The following is an 18,586-nucleotide window of genomic DNA, read 5'->3' as shown; positions in this document are numbered from 1 at the left end:
ATATCTACAAGTTGTTTTCAGTCAAACTTATTAGTAAATGTTTTACAAGTGGTTTCTCACAAGAACTCATTTCTCATGAGAATGAAGGAAACACTTAACACTCATAGACCACTGATAGTCTAGATACAATGTGTGCTAAGTGTTCCATTCATTCTCATAAAACATGGACTCTTGTGAACCACTACTTATAAAACATAAGTTAATAAGTTTGACTAGAAAACTACACATTTGAATCTTGATAGAAATATCAAAAATTGACTTGTAGAAAATATCTCCTACTTATCAAATTCATTTATGATTAGAGAAAAATAATCAAATTTAATCATTATTTAAAATTTATTACTAAATGTATAATTGAAAGAATCTAATAAAAAATATATTTCTCTAAAGTGAACTTACCAATTTTTAAAATATATTATATTATAAATTTTATTTTAATCAAATATATAAAAATATAATTTAATCTATAATATATTTAAACCTTATATATTTGAAAAGTTAATAATATAAAAATATGAGGAATAATTACAAATAAGGCTTTTAACTTAGGCCCTTTATGCTATAACTTTACTTTTTTGTGTTGCATGTGTCAAGTAGTAAGGATGTCCTTGTTTCCATGTTCACCATGAAATACAACAATTGTAAGGAGTAGAATAAATTTTGTAACCTTATTTATCAAAAATTCGGTTACCTACTATTACACAATTCAAGTGATGGAATGCCAAGTTGACATATATTAGAAGTTTTATTAAAATATATATCAAGGGAAAGGGAATGCTACAAGAAAAGAGCTTCATTATATAGGTAATATACACTTTGTTTACTAGACAACCATATGAGATTCAAATCCACCAGCCTTGCATGTATCCATTAGGATGCTCTTGTTGAGGTGCAATGCTCTCTAGGTGTAAACCTGGATACCTATTACTCATAACAACATAATATTTGATAATTACATGAATAAAATAATAATTGATGCATATGAACATACTAAGAGTGATTAAACTTCACCTACCCAATATGCAATGTGGGTCTAGAGTCTTGTTGAGTTGCATAGAGATTATTTGTCATGGATGAATCCCAAGCTCCATTTTCATTAGGAGCTTCTTCCATACCAATCAAACCTTTTCTATCAATTTCTGAAATCTGTTAAGAGAACCATATTTTAAGTTTAAATAGATTTATCAAATTAGTATTATTTCTAGTTGGTTATAATTTATACATACCCTCCTTTGTAGATTTTTGTTCTCGTCTTGTAGCAAAGCCTCCTGCAAGAAAAAAAGATTAAAAGAGTTGTTAAGAATTAATAAAATAGAAGATCTTATTCATGATTATTATGATATTGATATATAATTGATTGCTTTCACATGATGGATCATTAATAACATAGAAACTAGACTTTTCTTTATATGTTTTATCCTTAGCTAACTAAAATCATTGTATCTAAGGGGTTGAACTCGTTTATTGGTTAGAGTTAATCACAGTAAATTTTAAAAAATGTTCTACTATAATAAAATTAAGTAGTTTAAAATCTATGCATTAACATTAAAGTGTTGAAGCAATCTAGCATCATCAAAAATAAAATATGTTATTTTTTTGTGTGGCTTCTCTTTAATTTTCTAGGAGTCCATTATGATACTTTCACTACATAAGATGAATATAAGCTAAAAATAGTCAAAAGAATCACAAACTATACTTTAGGGCTTATGCCTATTTTGGGTCATATAGACATGTAAATATGTTCCAAGGAGAAAAATTGAAAATAACATGGCTATAAAAAGAATCACCTCAATATCTCAAGCAATTTGAAAGATATTGACATTTTTGTCCTAGATAGTTTCTCCAAAGAAGCTTAATACTCAAAATAAAAAACATTAGAGACCTAAAAAAGGTTCAAAATCCCAAAATATAGACCTTTATATATTTTTTCCATTCTAGATCTCTCCACAAGCTTTCAATGATATATTCTACATGCAAACTAGTTGCCCAAGTCAAAAGTTATAGCTTTTGGAAGTTGTGATAGTAAAAGTCAATTTTTGATAAAAAAGAAGAGACAAAATCACCTAGGTGGAATTTTAAACTAATGAGCTATTGGGTGCCAAGTGCCAAAAGAAAAAGAAAAAAACACTTTCTAACCCCTCTTAGAATGAGGACTAACAATTATAAATGATAAAAACATTAAATATTAAGGAAATACATAATAATAATTTAATGTGATATATTATTAATATGTTAATATGATTATATAATCAACGTATCATTATTTCACATACGCGCACATACACACACACATATATACATATACATATACATATAAATATACACATACATATACATATACATATATACATACACATACATACAGACATACAAACATACATACATACATACATACAAACACACACACATGCATATATGTTATTGATAATACATTAAGAATAAATGTTTATACCTTATTGATATAATAACTCACATATTATCTAATCAAATTATATTCAAAATAATAGCTAAATACCCCATTGGGTTAGAAGCCCTACATGCAATAAACATGTGCCAAATTTTCCTTTTCCTTATATATATATCACACATTATGCATAGCATAAAAAAGGAATTATAATGCAATACGTTGATAAGAAGGATATATAACATAAAACCCAATTAATCAAGAATAAGGAATAGTAATGTAAGCTTTCCACCACCCATCCTATGATATATTATATAAATGAGATCAAATAGGACATAAAAAGGGAAATAAAGAAGATTTTTCAAAAGGTTATTAATTAAAGTTAGTTGTAGTGATTAGGAGGGCATTAGGTGACTAAAAAGATACATAGTAATAGGAATAAATAAAGTAGCTATTGCAAGGTATCATTAAGGACATAAAGAGTAAAAAGTTAACATTGATATTATTATTATGAGAAGAGTATGAAATTAAAGATATCTATTTTTTTTCCATATATTGAATGATTACCTTTTGTTTATACTCCATCTAATCAAAGAACTTGTATATTTTGTATTCGAGTTTTTGGGTGAGATTGTGTAAGATTTTTTAGCATTAACATTTTGGATCATACTCCATGATCACATTCTTAGCTCTCTCACTAATATCCTGATGATGGATCATGGAGTATGATCCGAAACGTTGATGCTAAAAAATCTTACACAATCTCACCTTGAAGCTCAAATACAAAATATCATGGATTGTGAAATCTATTGCAATTAACTTGTATATTGTGGGTGAGAATATTGTATAATGAAATCAACATTGTATATTTTCAATTGTAAAATATAATTGCAGTCTTAAACAAGTTCATAAGTCATCTATAATATTTATAGATCTATTCCAAATCCTAAATTGGAAATTATAAATGAACCCAAAGAGGGGATATTACAAGTGGTATTAGAGCATATTTTCTTCCATCTTGTGAGAAGTAGTTGATGCAACTAGCCAAAGGACTCAAAGAGAATTAGAAAGAGAGAAGAGAAAAATTTACACCACCAATTGTGATCAAATGAACAATTAATTAAGAGCTTTCATGAAATAATTAACCCAAACTACCTAGTACCTAGGCTCTTAGTGGGGAAAATGGAAGAAATTCCCAAGCTATCATTGAAAAAAAGTGTGACAAATTGGTTCCTCGAAAAAGTTTATAACATGAATAAAAATGTAAGAGATACAAACTCTAACCAATCCAAAAATAATAATAACTAATCAAGCATACCAAATCCCATGCCAAAAAGACCCCCTTTCCTACCCAGGGAGGAACATGAGAGAAATGAGGAAATAAATGACCATCACATGAATGATATTGATGCTATTATAAATGTGTGTTCTAGAATAAACCCTAAACTTAGGAAGACTATATCCTCTATCTAGATTACTATAATGAAAACATAAAAGCAAAATCTAATTGAAAGAGAAAAACAACATAGGAAAAGGAACTAAAAGAGGAGATAAATAAGGTAAGCCTTCCCAATTTTTAAGGATCAGGGGGAACTACAACAAGTTCATGGTACACATGTTAAACACCTATCTTTCATTAAGCCTATGATAGAAGAATCGCTATTAAATTTTTAGTACTCCATTTAACTAAGGATGCACAAGAATGGTGGAAACATGGTCTTATCACCCAAGGCCATAAATTAAAAAAAGGCTATGATGAATTTACATTAAAATATCATAAAAATATTGATAGAACACACCCAAAATGACACTTCAATAAATTAACTCAACTTAGAAAAAAAGGGCCAGTGGATGTGTTTTCCACCAAGTTTGAAAGATTATTAACCATGGTATTGGAAGTCTCTCAAATGAAAGGTTAACTTGTTTATAGATGGATTGAAAGAATTAATCAAGAGCACATTATGTTCCCTAGAACTAGAGAACATAGAGGAGGAAATCCAAAAGGCATTGAACTTTGACACACACCCAACAAGAGATAGATCCAAAAACTATGCCTTAGACACACACTTCAAGAATTATGATAAAGAGGGAAACTATAAGAGGGAAGCCCCAAAAGAGAGTTATGCCACCATTGCAAAGAACCATGGAAGTGTAACCATAGGTGTGGAAGACAACTCAAGAAAAAACATGATAAATTTAAGAGGAACCATTTATGCTTTAGGTGCAAAGAATAATGGGAACCAAGACATATATGTGGAAAAAGGATCCAAGATCACAAAATAATACCTATTCTTGACAAGATTATAGAAGAAAGGTCGAATAAGAAAGTAAAACATGATCACCAAGACATCCAAGAAAGTGATGAAAGGGAAAAGGACAATGCAATTTCGAGGGTCTACAACTCTAGTAGAGGAAATCAACACTAGAATTACAATCTTGTAATTTCCCAATGTATTCATATGTATATTCTATACTCACCCTTATTAATCTAAGAAATTTTAAATTGATGAAGAAAATATAGGCAAGGTAAACTCTAAGAAGGATGCTCAATGGATGATATAGTTTTGGCATTAGGACCAAGAGGGTCAAAGTCCCACTCTTGGTATGCACTATAAGTTAATTTTGAGTCTTCTATTTGAAAATTAATCTTCTCTTTTGATTTGATAAAGCTTTCCTTCCCCTTCATTGCACTGATTAGGTCACTTGTTCTACTTAGAAATAACATAACACTTCTACTTGACTTCTAATCTGATCTTGATCCTTCACCATTCACATATTACTCCTTGTCTATCACACTGTAGGTTATCTATTTTTTTTGCATCTCTCTCTTCACACACACTAATCTAGGTTAAAATCTTCTCTATTTAAAGATTTTTGTAAAGAGTTTTCTAGATACTTCCATAATTTTCTTATTCATTTGAATCACTAATCACAAAACATAGGGACCTGTGATCCATGTTATAAAATGCGTTAAGCTCTCTGTAACAACCTCTACAAAAATTAAATGTTCCTTTCATGTCAGCTTGAAAATAATTTACCTCAAAGTTTGTATCATTTCTAACTTGTATGTAAACTTTGTATTGCTCAACACTTACTATCTTTGATACTTTGATATGGGCTCCTGATGCTCGATCTGTACTGTGCTTGGCACTTATAATGTAACTCAACATATCCTTGAACTATTTAGTAGGTGTTGAACTTGGATTTTATAGAAAATACTTGGTGACCACATACTTGCTTGACTCCTATAGAGCTTGGTATATACAAGTTTATATACATGACTCAACCTATATAGAGTAGCTCGGTTGTAGTGATGATTGTCTGACTCTTCCTAGTAAATGACTAAGTATTTGACACTAATAGAAAATAATAGAAAGAGATACAAAAAATCTCTCTCTTTGAAACTAGTGGTAAAATACTTTATCATGATTACATCACTACAAATACAATTTGACATGAGTACTGCCCCTAAGTCTTATGACTTAGTTCAATGTAAAACTACGAAAATGTGACTCATGCCAAATGAATATTGAAAAGATAATGTATAAATGAATACTTATCCACATACTCTAAATATTATAATTTCATAGTGTCATACCCTATTTGCCTTCTGAACTCTACACTTTATTGCCCATTCATTTGTTAATTCCTCCATAATTGCTGCATGGCAATCATTTCACTGCGACATGATAATCACTCCCCCTTGTTTTTGACACTTATGTCATGACTACTAGGGTTGAAAGGGTGGAAGAAAATCATATTTATCAATGAATTTTTGATGAACTTGGGTGATCATGGAAAGTGCATGATCCTAAGTGGTTCTTGTTGCCTCCAAAATGTGATTCTGCAACTATAACTATGGCACTAAATCAATTAAGCTATTAGACACTAAAAGATTATGATCTTCTTTGATAAGACCTTGGGCTGATTCCACGTCCCTTTACATGACCTCCAAATGAGGTATTAACATAGCTTGAACAGAGATCAATTTGGATCTCATCCTGTTATCAGTTGTCTGAAGCTTGACCAATTTGTCCTGAGCACTCAATAACTTTTTCTGGTGTCCTATACTAGATTCTGTTGACTGCAAAATAATGTTGCTGGGTCTCTACATCTCAACTTGAATCTATTACATTTGTGCCTCGATGCCATTTGTAAATCTTGGAAAATCTTGCACAAATGTTGTACCCTCTGTATAAGTTCTATCATATTCTATACATGCTCTTGTAACTGAGATTTTTGCTTGGCAATCATTGTAGAAACTTTTTCCACAACCTTATTCTCAAATCTTCTCGCTGACCAATCCATGATTTTCTCATTGGATTCTATATCACTAGCATTTAGTTGTTCAACAATATTTACAAGTTGAGTAATTATTGGGGTTTCACCATCAAAATTTTGAATATCAAAAGCTTCAACAAAAATGTTTTTAACATCATATAGCACCTTCTTTTGTTTATGCTCTCTCCTTAGTTCTTCTTGCTTCTTCTTCTTCACCAAAATTTCTTGTAACAAAATTATTTTCTCTAATGTAAGATTTGCCAAATCTAATTGTGGTATTTTGATTTTCAATTGCTTCATCCAGACTAACTTCAATATCTGGTGAGGTGTCTTTTACTGATTTACCTTTACTTGGTGAAGATATATTGTTGCTTGGGACTACTTTGGGAGTTGGTGAGAGGGTTTCACCACTCAGTCGTGTTGGCACATTGGTTCTTGAGACAAAAATAGTTAGCTCCAAATTAATTTGAGAAGAAGATACCCATATATTTGTATGATAGACTTGAAAGAATGTAGTAGTAGGTAGAAGTGGAAGAGAAGAAGATAAGAACTAATACTCTAGTCAAGATTATGCCTTACATGTGAAGGAAACATTTTTGGAGAACTATAGTAACATATTTGTTCCTAAGTATAGAATGTTTATGGTATTAAAAAATAAATTTGAAGTTGTAGCATAGCAAGATGAATTGCTTTGGAAAAGAATTTTTGTGTTATCCACCAAGGTAGTAGATACAGAGAAAGGAACTGAGACTATGACCATCGAAGATGCTCATAGTAGTGGAGAAAGTTTAGGTGTACCGAGTCCACAAGGCAACATGTCACCAGTATATGCTGACACCCTTGACACATTGAGGATAAAAAAGAGGTGAGAAAATATGAGCTGAGTGCAATAACAATCATATCTATCATAGCCTCCTCAACTTTGGTTCTATTAGTATTATCCAATGTGTCATATTTTACAAATCTAAAACTAGATAATCCTGAAGATCTTCTAAGATCTGCACATACCTCATCAATGGATTTTCTTCACCCTGTGGGTGGAACTTTGACCAATATCCTTCTCTTTGGTTTAGATGCACTAGACTCAATAGTCTCTACTATTTATTTTGCAACCTACTTAGCACTAGTAGCTACCCTAGTCCTTGGCTTAGTTGGTGCTAGAGGAGAAATGGTTGTCACCACTAGCTTCTTTTAGCCTTCTTGCTAGGTGGAGTGGAAACAACTAAGGCTTTAACCTTGTCTAGACTTCTTCTTCTTCCTCTTCCTCATCACTACCCTTTACTTCATCTTCTCCAAGACCTTGTGTAATCTACAATTATTCCTTGCCTTTATCTAGGGTGCCTAATTTTTCTTTTAGGTCTTTAATCATTCTTTAGCTTTTATTCTCCTTAGAAGCTATGTTAATATTCATAATTTTCCTGGCCTTAGCTTCCTCATATTTTCCAAAAGATTTAGCCTTTGTGTCTACTTCTTCTTTCAATAATGGAAAAATGTTTGCATTCACTAAGTCACTATCAATTTCATAATCAAAACCTTGTAACCAAGCCTTCCTTGTAAAATATATCATTGTAATACCTAGTTACCAATTGTCCAGGTATTCTCATCCCCATTTTCATTCTTTCCTTGAATTCCCAAAATAAGTGTCCATGACATTCTCAAAATTTGTTGCTAATTGAGTAATGTATTCACTTATTTTTCTTGTCACTGGTTTGTTATTTCCCAAACAATATCACCAATAACAAGAAAATATTTTTGTGTATAAAAGAAAATACACATAATGAGGGATCCAAACTTACACATTCAATTCTTTTCTTTCATGATGGATGCCAAATTTTTTGCCAATAATAGTTTTTGAAGCTTGGAAAGATCATATTCATGATCTTTCATTACTATTTTCCATGTTTGATCCACTACCATACATGGCTCACTATTTAGCTTGCCAAGCTGGTAAAATTTGTGATCTATAACCCTCACTACAAATTTTTTTAATGGATCATAAATTTTTGTTATGGAAAAACCTCATCCATTCCACTCGACACCAGTGTTTGCTTCAATTTTTCATTTACTTAGGCATTACATGGTTTTCTTCTTGTCTTGGGTTGGATAGCCTATAACTTTTTGAATCATTTTCTCCATGATCTCTTTGGGCCCATTCTGTAACCTAAACTTCATGTCATAAATCTTTCTTAGAATAATTTTGATCAATTCAATCTTGATATTCTTGGGGAATTCTAGGGCATGAGTTACCCCTTTCCTTTCAACAACTTTGAATTTATCCTTCAAGATTCCTTCATTACATAGTTTCTCATACGCTTCCCAAATTTCATAATCTCCTACTTCTCTGATCTTACACATATAAAACCTCCTTACATCATGAATCATAATAAGCATGAGTTAACCCTTTCCTTTCAACCACTTTTGATTCATCCTTCAAGATTCCTTTATTGCATGGTTTCTCATATGCTTCTCAAATTTTATAATCTCTTACTTCTTTGATCTTACACATATAAAAACTCCTTACATCATGAATCATAATGAACTTGGGTAGTATTCTAGATATCACACCCATTGAATCTCCTTTCATTGTAATTCCTAGAGTAACACAAAACTTTGGTGGAGAACAAGTGTCACTCTACACTAGTTGAATTTTACTAACCTCTTGGCTCATTTCAACAATGGATGAAGCTAGTATTTTATCTTTATTAGGGTTCAAAAGCTTTTATTTCCTCTAAATTACTAAACATAACTTAGATCTTCACTCGATCAATCTTCTTGTCTCAGATTTTCTCCAAATCAACTTAAAATCTTTTGCCAGTCACTCAAATCACCAAATTGCTTTGCACTCTTGACATCTGTATGCAAGGTGTGAGATAAGGTCTTCAAATTTTGATATATACCTTCTTTTGGTCAATTTAGGGTCTCCATTAATGTTGTGTACTCAAGTAGGTGGAAGCCAGTTGTCTCGAATGAGATTAGTGCCTTTGAACTAGGTCTTTACTATACAACTCGATCTCTTCCATCTCATTTAACCTATACACCAATTTACTTTTGAAATGCTTGGTCCATGTTGCAATGCTCAGTCAACATAGAAAATTTTACTACTGATTGACACTGATTGCACAAATGATTATTTTGCACTAATTCTTTCACAAATATGTTCTTATGCATCTCTACATATGCAGATATGAACTTTAGTACTTTTTATGTAAGGAAATGATGTATGATATATCAATTAAATATATAGTTTCATACATACCTCTCTTGCTTAGTTTGAGATGACATGATCACCTTCTCCATTGGATTGGGTGACCTCAACTCCATTTGCTCCACTATTTACATCTTTTGCTTTCTTTTTTGATGTATAATTCATCTCCTTTTTAACTTGTTCAATGTTCACTTTACCTTTACCTTTGTCTTTGATGTAATTTAATGATGGTACTTGAGTCTTGAAGTTCTTGCTTAAATGTCCAAACTTGTGACACTTGGAACATGCATTGTTAGGTGCATAATTCTACCTTTCATTTTTCCAATAGGGTTTTATCTATGATTTGAATTCATATTCTTTAAGTCCATACTTTTTGATAGTTATAGCAATAATTTTCAAATCAAGGTTTGGTAGGTGCTTTCCTCAACCTTGACCTACACTTATGTATTTGATGTCCTTGTTTCTTGTAGAAAAATAATAACTAGTAAATTTGGGTTTTGGATTTTGCATACAAAGTTTACTTTGATAGATTTTTGTAGTATGACCATGTTTTCCATAGTGATAGCATGCTAGTGTTCCATTTGACTTTGCATTCCTTAGTCCTCTATTCACAGATGATTCTCCTTGCTCGGTACATGAATGTCCTGAGCTATCAATACTACTAGATGAATTCATAAATTCTTCAAAGTATTTCATTGCTTCTTTTGGATTTTTGGATCTTTCTATAATTTTTTTCTCATTTTTCAGTTCATTCTTTAGTATGTCCTTTTGTTATATGAGATTTTCTATTTCCACATCCTTTTGATTTAATTCCTGATTTGCAAGCATAAGTTGGTTCATCATGTCCAGTTGAGTGTTTGTGAGGTTTTGCACATATGATATCCTTTCTTCAAGTCTCATATCCAATACCCCTTTGTCTTCCTCAACCATAACCTTGTCTTCTTCATCTTTCTTCTTTTGCTTGGTCAATTCACGTAGTCTTACTGATTGGATTTCATATTCCCTTTTCAGTCCTCTTATTTCTTCATTAAAGAGTTTGTTCTTTTCAAGTAATCTATAGATGCTTTGTCATTTGGATTGATTGGTTCAAATAGTCCTTTGAATGTGCTGAGCCATTAGTATTGCTAGATGACTTCATAAATTCCTCAAAGTATTTCATTGCTTCTTTTGGTTTTTTGGATCTTTCCATAAATTTTTTCTTTATTTTTAGTTTATTCTCTAGTATGTTGTTTTGTGATCTAAGATTTTTAATATTTACATCCTTTTGATTTTATTCTTGATTTGCAAGCATAAGCTAATTCATCATGTCCAGTTGAGTGTTTGTGAGGATTTACATATATGATATCCTTTCTTCAAGTCTCATATCCATTACCCTTTTTTCTTCCTTATCCATAGCCTTGTCTTCTTCATCTTTCTTCTTTTGCTCAATCACTTCACATAGTCTTCTTGATTGGATTTCATGTTCCCTTTTCAATCCTCTTATTTCTTCATTCAAGAGTTTGTTATTTTCAAGTAGATTTGCAGATGCTTTGTCATTTGGATTGATTGGTTCAAATAGTCCTTCAGCTTCAACTTCTTCATAGGAATTTTTTTTATTATCCTAGATAGCCAATTCCGTTCTTATTTTTAGGGATTTCTTTAGATCTTGTCTTTCTTTCTCAAGTTTTTGTAGTATGAGTTGGATGTCAATCACTTACTTGTCAATAACCTTGTTCAACTTATAAGTCTCCATCTCCAAGATCTAATCTCCAAGAAATGAAGCTTCTTTAAGAGAACCAATGCTCTTATACTAATTGTTTATTGATGGAAGTATAAACATAATAACAAGATACTGAGAGGGGGTGGGGAGAAGAAGAAACTTAAACACTTTCACTTTTCATCAATTCACTCACACAATCACTAATTATCTTATGCATGTAAAACTTGTAAGAGTAAACTTGTTGTAACATGTAAATCTAATCTATTACATGCATGAGAATAAACAAACAACATAATATTTGGTTATATCGAAACCCTCCAAGATGAAGGTAAAACTAGGGTGGGAATGACACCCACAAATCTTCATTACTGTAGTAATAAAGTTAACTTGTTAGGGTTACAATGTTTTATCTTAATATATAATCTACCCTATGAGGGGTCTGCCATGCTAAAGGATTTTGAGACTATTAGGTCTCATCTTATTAGAGGATTTAAGACTTACAATAAAGTAAGGACTTTTTAAGGAGATTTACATAGATCTATTAAGGCCATGCTATTAAAAGATTTACCCTGATTCAAGTTGACTAGAACTAATTTAGTACTCGACTCTTAGTATGCTCTGTAAGTTGATTTTGAGTCTTCTCTTTGCAAACTGATCCTCTCTTCTAATCTGATACAGATTTTGTTCCCCTTTACTACACTGATTAGGTCACTTGTTCTACTTAGAGATAACACAAAACTTCTACTTGACTTCTAATTTGATCTTGATCCTTCACTTTACCATTCACATATTACTCCTTATTTGTCATACCATAGCTTATCTATATCATACACGTTTCTCTCTCTTCACACACATAGATCTAGGTTAAAATCTTCTCTATTTAAAGAGTTCCATAAAGAGTTTTCTAGATACTTCCATATTTTGCCTCTTCATCTAAATTGTTGATTGTAAAATATAGGGACATATGATTGATGTCATAAAATGCATAAAACTCTCTATAACAACCTCTACAAAAATTAAATGTTCCTTCCATGTTGGCTTGAAAAAAAGTTTCCCTCAAAGTTTGTATTATTTCTAACTTGTATGTAAACTCTGCATCGCTTGACACTTACTGTCTTTGATATTGGGCATGCTGCTAATGATCAGTTTGTACTATGCTCAACACTTACTATGTAAATCAACATTTATATTCTTGAACTACTCAGTAGGTTTTGAACTTGCCTTGTATATAAATACTTGGTGACCACATACTTGCTTAGATCCTATAGAGGTTGATATATACAAGTTTATATAAATGATTCAACCTATATAGAGTAGCTCAGTCACAATGACATCTGTTAGACTCTGCCTAGTAAACGACTAGGTGTTTGACACTAATAAACAACAATAGCTAGAGATACAATAACAAAATTTGAGGTAAACCATTTTGAGCTGACATAAATAGGAGATTTAATGATCACAAAGTTTTTTACGGAGGTTGTTACATGTTCTAACATGGATCATCAATCCCTATGAGGAAAGAACAACCAATCAAATGAAGAGGCAAAAAGGGAAGCTTCTAGAAGACTCCATAGATGTCTTTAAATTGGCAAATCCAAACCCTCTTTTTATAGAGTAGAGTGAGATATCATAGAAGAGATTTTGAAGTGTGTGAAGGAAGTGAAGTATTGTGCGAAGGATTTAAGCTTTAGATGTTGCATGCAAAAATTTGTGAGGAACAGTGTTTAGTGACTTGATGAAGAAGTGAAGGGCTGAGAAAAATTATAGCCCATTGGATATTAGATCAAAGGTTGGAGGGAGGAGATTTATAATAAAAAATTGTAAGTGTAGACCAAAGGATTAGGTACTAAGTCAATTTTAACAGATTGAATTTGAGAAAATCTCTTAACATAGTGGTTTTAATAGATCTTTGTAAATCTCCTAACAAAGTCCTTACTTCATTTTAAGTGTAAAATCCTTTAATCAAGGTAAGACCTAACAGTCTTAAAAGTCTTTAATAGGGTAGACCCCTCACATGGTAGATCATTAGAAGTGATCAAAATTGTAACCTAATAGGTTAATTTTGTTATTGCAGTAGTGAAGATTTGTGGGTGTCATCCCCGCCCTAGTTTTACCTTCACCTTGGAGGATTTTTGGGTAATCAAATATTTTGTGTTATGTGTTTACATATTATGGGTTTGATTGATAGTTAGATCAATTTATTACAACATCTAATATTTCAAGTTATGTCATGAATAAACTAGATATGAGATGGTGAATATGGTGAAGGCATAAAGTTATTTTGAAGATTAAAAGTTTTAAAGATTTTGATTCATCCCCCCCTCAGTATCTTAGTTTCCCAATTAAACTTCCAACACAAGCAACAAATCTATTGAAATCAAGTTCACACAAGTGCATAAACTAAATAAATACATAATAAAAATATAATGTGATATATTATTAATATATTAATGATTATATAATCTAGTATTATCATATCATATAAATATGATAGGTAATAATACCATCAAGAATGAATATATACCTTATTGAGATTTAAGTGAGAGACATCGATGACATATGCAAATAAACCTCATGATTGCAAAACTACAAAACTACACAAGTCATCCTCAATATTAAGATAAATGACTTGATACTAAGTAGCCACAATAATAATCTATTTAATATATTCTAATATATTTCATTATTCAACCTAATTATTAAAATAATAATAATATTCAGTTTATATATTAATAATAATATTTAATAATTTATGACTCAAATATAAACCTCATATTATAGCTATCAAATTATATTCAAAATAATAATCAAACACCCCTTTGGATCAAGGGGCCCACACAAAACAGAGAGACACCAACTTTCTCTTGGCCTTATGTATGCGCCCCCCTCCCCCACAAAATATGATAGGGGAGAACATAAAAAAAGAATTATAACATAATAAGCAACTAATAAGGAGAATACATAACATCAAATCTAGTTGATAAAGAATAAGGAATTGTAAATTATAATATATTACATACAAGAAGATTGATGGGACATAAAGATGGAAATAAAGAAGAATTTTCAAAAGGTTATTAATAAAGTGATTTATAGTCATTAGAAGGGCATTGAGTGAGTAAAAAGGCACATAGAAATAAGAATAAATAAAGTAGCTATTGTAAGACATCCTTAAGGATATAAAGTGTACAAAGTTGATATTAACATTATTATTAGAAGAATACAAAGTTAAATATACTTTATTTTCATACAGTGAATGATTTATTTATATACTATTTAATAAAAGAACTTGTATATTTGTGTGGAATTATATTGTATTAAGAAATGAAAATTATATATTTTCAATAGTAAAGTATAAATTATCCACATAATAATAAGATCTATTTCAAACCCTTAATTGGGAATTAAAAGTGAATTAAGGGTTAACCCCAAGAGGGTACATTATATAGAATGTTCTAAGATAGTTATTGGTACAATATATATGAAATACACATACATATACATGATGCACACATACATGCACGTGCACAAGTACACGCTCGTATGCACAAGAAAGGGTTTTGGGAGTTATTTCCTAAAGTGTAGATTGTGGGCATGTCTACAAAATTGTTGTAATAAGAAGGTCCATGTGGTTATAGTAAGTTATTTTCTTGTAATGTCAATTCATTTTATTGAAGATAATAGAAATGCAATATTTTCATTCTTGTAAATCTTTTTTTATTTCTCAATTATGTTGTGTGTGTTTGATTCAGTAAGTGGAGTACCCTCCATCAATTTTTTAAAAAATAAATCTATAATATAACATTCTCAAATATCACAGACCACCTAATAAAAATACTTAGAAAAATTGTATGATAAATAAGCAACTTAAAAAATAATTAGTTTAAAAATATTTTATTTTATAAGATGATTTCTTTATTTGAGAGTAGATGTTTTTATAAATTTAATTACTAATATAATTTAATACTATATATATATATATATATATATATATATATATATATATATATATATATATATATATATATATATATATATAATCATTAACATTATATATCCAAATCTTTTTATATCTTATATTCTGGGATGATTTTTATTGGGGTTTCTTTTACAAAATAAGAAAACCATAAGAGTTGTATTTGTGTGTCAAATTAATTTGTCCTAATTCTATCATATTACATATCCAAAAAATAAGCTCATTCCTTAGATCTCCTATCCACCATGCTAGAGTAGATCCATATGTTTCATATTGACCTAGAATAAAAATATGTGGTCATAAAGGATATTAAATTCTTATTATTGATCAGAAAATATATGTCTAATGATAATGTTGTTTGTGATAAGAATAACACTACAAATGAATTTTAAATAAGTTTTAGGTTGTCTTGAACATATTTTTAACATTGTATACAATTTTTTCTTTTCTTTGTTTATGAGTGGTTTTGTAAATAGACTTCAAATTATAACTAGTTTTTATAATCCAAGTCTATTTATTTTTCTAGAATCAACAGCTTGAGGGAAGTAGGAAAGGAGAAACAAGAGAGCATAAAAGAATATAAATAAGAAAGAAGACTTGGATTACAAATAAATAAATATTGAATATATAAATTTCAAATACCATTTAAATAATATAATTAACAAGAAAATATTTAGAAAAAATAAATTGTTAAGTGACATATTATATTTATATATTTTATTATCTATTATTCAAAATAATATCCATAACTTTTATTATAATTAAGCCAACCACTAGTAGTATCAAGCACCAAACAAACCCTCAAAGAAGAATGGTTAAAGGAAGAAAAATAGTTCTACTCAAGTTTTTAATATACACCAAATATTCACTCCACCCCTTGGGATACCTATAAGAACAAATAATTAATGTCTACACAATTTTTTGAACTTCTATATATCTATTAATTCAACAATAAAAATTGGTATAGTATTTGACCTCAATGTCCCTTTGTTCCTAAGGAATGTACCAAAAATTTCTTGAGACCAACAATATCTATTATATATGATGATTATTTAAATGCTATTGTTTAAGTGTATATAGGCAATAAATAATATTAAAATAATATAAAATAGAGAAGATTGATAAAAATAATTTAAGAGAGATCTAATATGGCTTACTCTATATAAACTACATCTATGAGGGAAACACTTGTCCACTAATTATTATTATTTAAGGAAGAGAAATTGCAATCTATTTATTAGTACTTGTTGATAGGCTAATTAGTACTTGCTAATAGGCTAAGTACTGTTGTGATAATTTTAAGAATTCATGCTTTAACTATTGATTAAAACACATTGTAAGGATCAATCAACTTCGCTTTTTTAATTTTATTTACAAATTTAATATTTGTATAGTATAGATGAGATATTTTTAACCTTATAAATTATAAGAATAATTTATTGCTCATATGATTTGTTTAGCGGATTTGAGTCTTATATGGAAACTCAATCGATAGTTATTTAATCTTATGCCTATCTTTTTTTACCAAAATTGATTATTCTCCAATCAATTAAAAAAACTATTGTTTATAATATAATATTTAAAAAAATTCTGTAATATTATAATATAAATTATATTGAATAATATATAATTATGATTTTAATATTTCAAATTAAATAAATAATATTGTATTTAATAATTAATATATTTAATATTATATTTTAAAAATATTATAATATTTTTGAAATATATGCAATAATTTGCATTGTATAAAAACTAAATAATTTATATAATTTTCAATTAATAAATTCAACATAAAATATAGAATTTATGACAAACACATAAAAATGTTCTATAATTTAAAGTATATAAAATTAATAAAAAATTAATTATTGCTAATAATATGATTCTATTATTATTATTTCTACTTCTACTCAAGGCAAGTACTTATCCATTGTGTGGTACTTATTTCACCTTAGACCACTTACTTATTTATAGACTTTACCAATATGACTTAATAAATTAACCTAAAACTTTTAAAAACTAACCAAAACTTAAAACAAATTAATTGATAAAAAAGACTTAATGAATTATATATTTTATTTTATATATACTTAGAATTTCCAATTTTGATGATTTGCCTCATAATTGACTATCTATTTCCATAATTTGGTTCTTCACCCTAGTGTTCAACCTATGCTCTCTAAACCTCTATTTCTAATGCAAAAGATAGAACCCCTTCAGCCTACTATCCTCAAACACATAAACATTTTGTAGAGACTACTCAAGAATTGACATTTACATTCTAATAAAGTAACTTCAATGAACTTCAAATGAAGAAAAACACATTCTTTACAATTGGCTATTTAGGGCTTCTCATTTTCTGTTTGAATTCCCACACAATTTCTATGCTCTTGGCTAAATCTATGTACTATACTAGACAATCCCATCTTCTCTCTCATAGCTACTTCTTTTCTTACTACAATGCCTCTATTTCAATATTGACTTTCATGATCCTTGTCACATTTCTTTACTTATCTTCTTCCATCTTCTCCTCTCTACTCTTTGCATGTCTCTTCTATCAACTCAACTCCTTACCCCTTGGCTGAAATATAAGCATTTTTTAGTGCTTCTCAATATTGTCAACTTCTATTTTTTTTCCTTATTTCACGCATATCCATTAGGCACCCCTTTGTTAAACACTCTAATCATTCCCTGCATGTGTATACCATGACAGTTTCAATAACACTCTAAATTCATGACCACCAAAGAGCTGAGGTTACACCTAATTACTCTTCCTATTGAAAACAAAAATTCTTTTGTGACTACCGATTTGACCAACATGCTTCCATATTACAAATTCTTCTTTACTAATTTTCTATGACTTCTCTTTGTTTACCTTGTTTGAAGAAGGTACACATTTCTCCTTTTAAGTATGCAATTGAGATTGTAACCATCCTCTATATATGGAAAACAATTAAACTAAAATGCACATATGCAAAAGCAGTTGGACATGTCTCACTGTCTGTCTGTTAAACACATTGA

General features: G+C 29.8%; 1 protein-coding gene across 1 annotated transcript in view; it reads right to left on the bottom strand.

Annotated features, from left to right (window-relative positions):
• Positions 1-525: 525 nt before the first annotated feature.
• The window catches only part of LOC149538782 (MADS-box transcription factor 6-like), a 265,623-nt gene continuing 247,562 nt past the window's right edge, over positions 526-18,586 (bottom strand). Inside the window, exons 6-8 of the mRNA XM_089798932.1 lie at positions 1,227-1,268; positions 1,016-1,146; positions 526-921 (exon numbers count right to left, since the gene is read on the bottom strand). Of these exons, the coding sequence (XP_089655058.1) occupies positions 843-921; positions 1,016-1,146; positions 1,227-1,268 (252 nt within the window). The 3' untranslated portion in view covers positions 526-842. The remainder of the gene's footprint in view (positions 922-1,015; positions 1,147-1,226; positions 1,269-18,586) is intronic.

Source organism: Cupressus sempervirens, chromosome 9 (genome assembly GCF_028749045.1).
Source record: "Cupressus sempervirens isolate cs-2001-9-10 chromosome 9, ASM2874904v1, whole genome shotgun sequence".
In the NCBI taxonomy this organism is placed as follows: domain Eukaryota; kingdom Viridiplantae; phylum Streptophyta; class Pinopsida; order Cupressales; family Cupressaceae; genus Cupressus; species Cupressus sempervirens.
The sequence above is the reverse complement of the archived record's forward strand: the minus strand, read 5'-3'. Positions and strand labels throughout refer to the sequence as shown.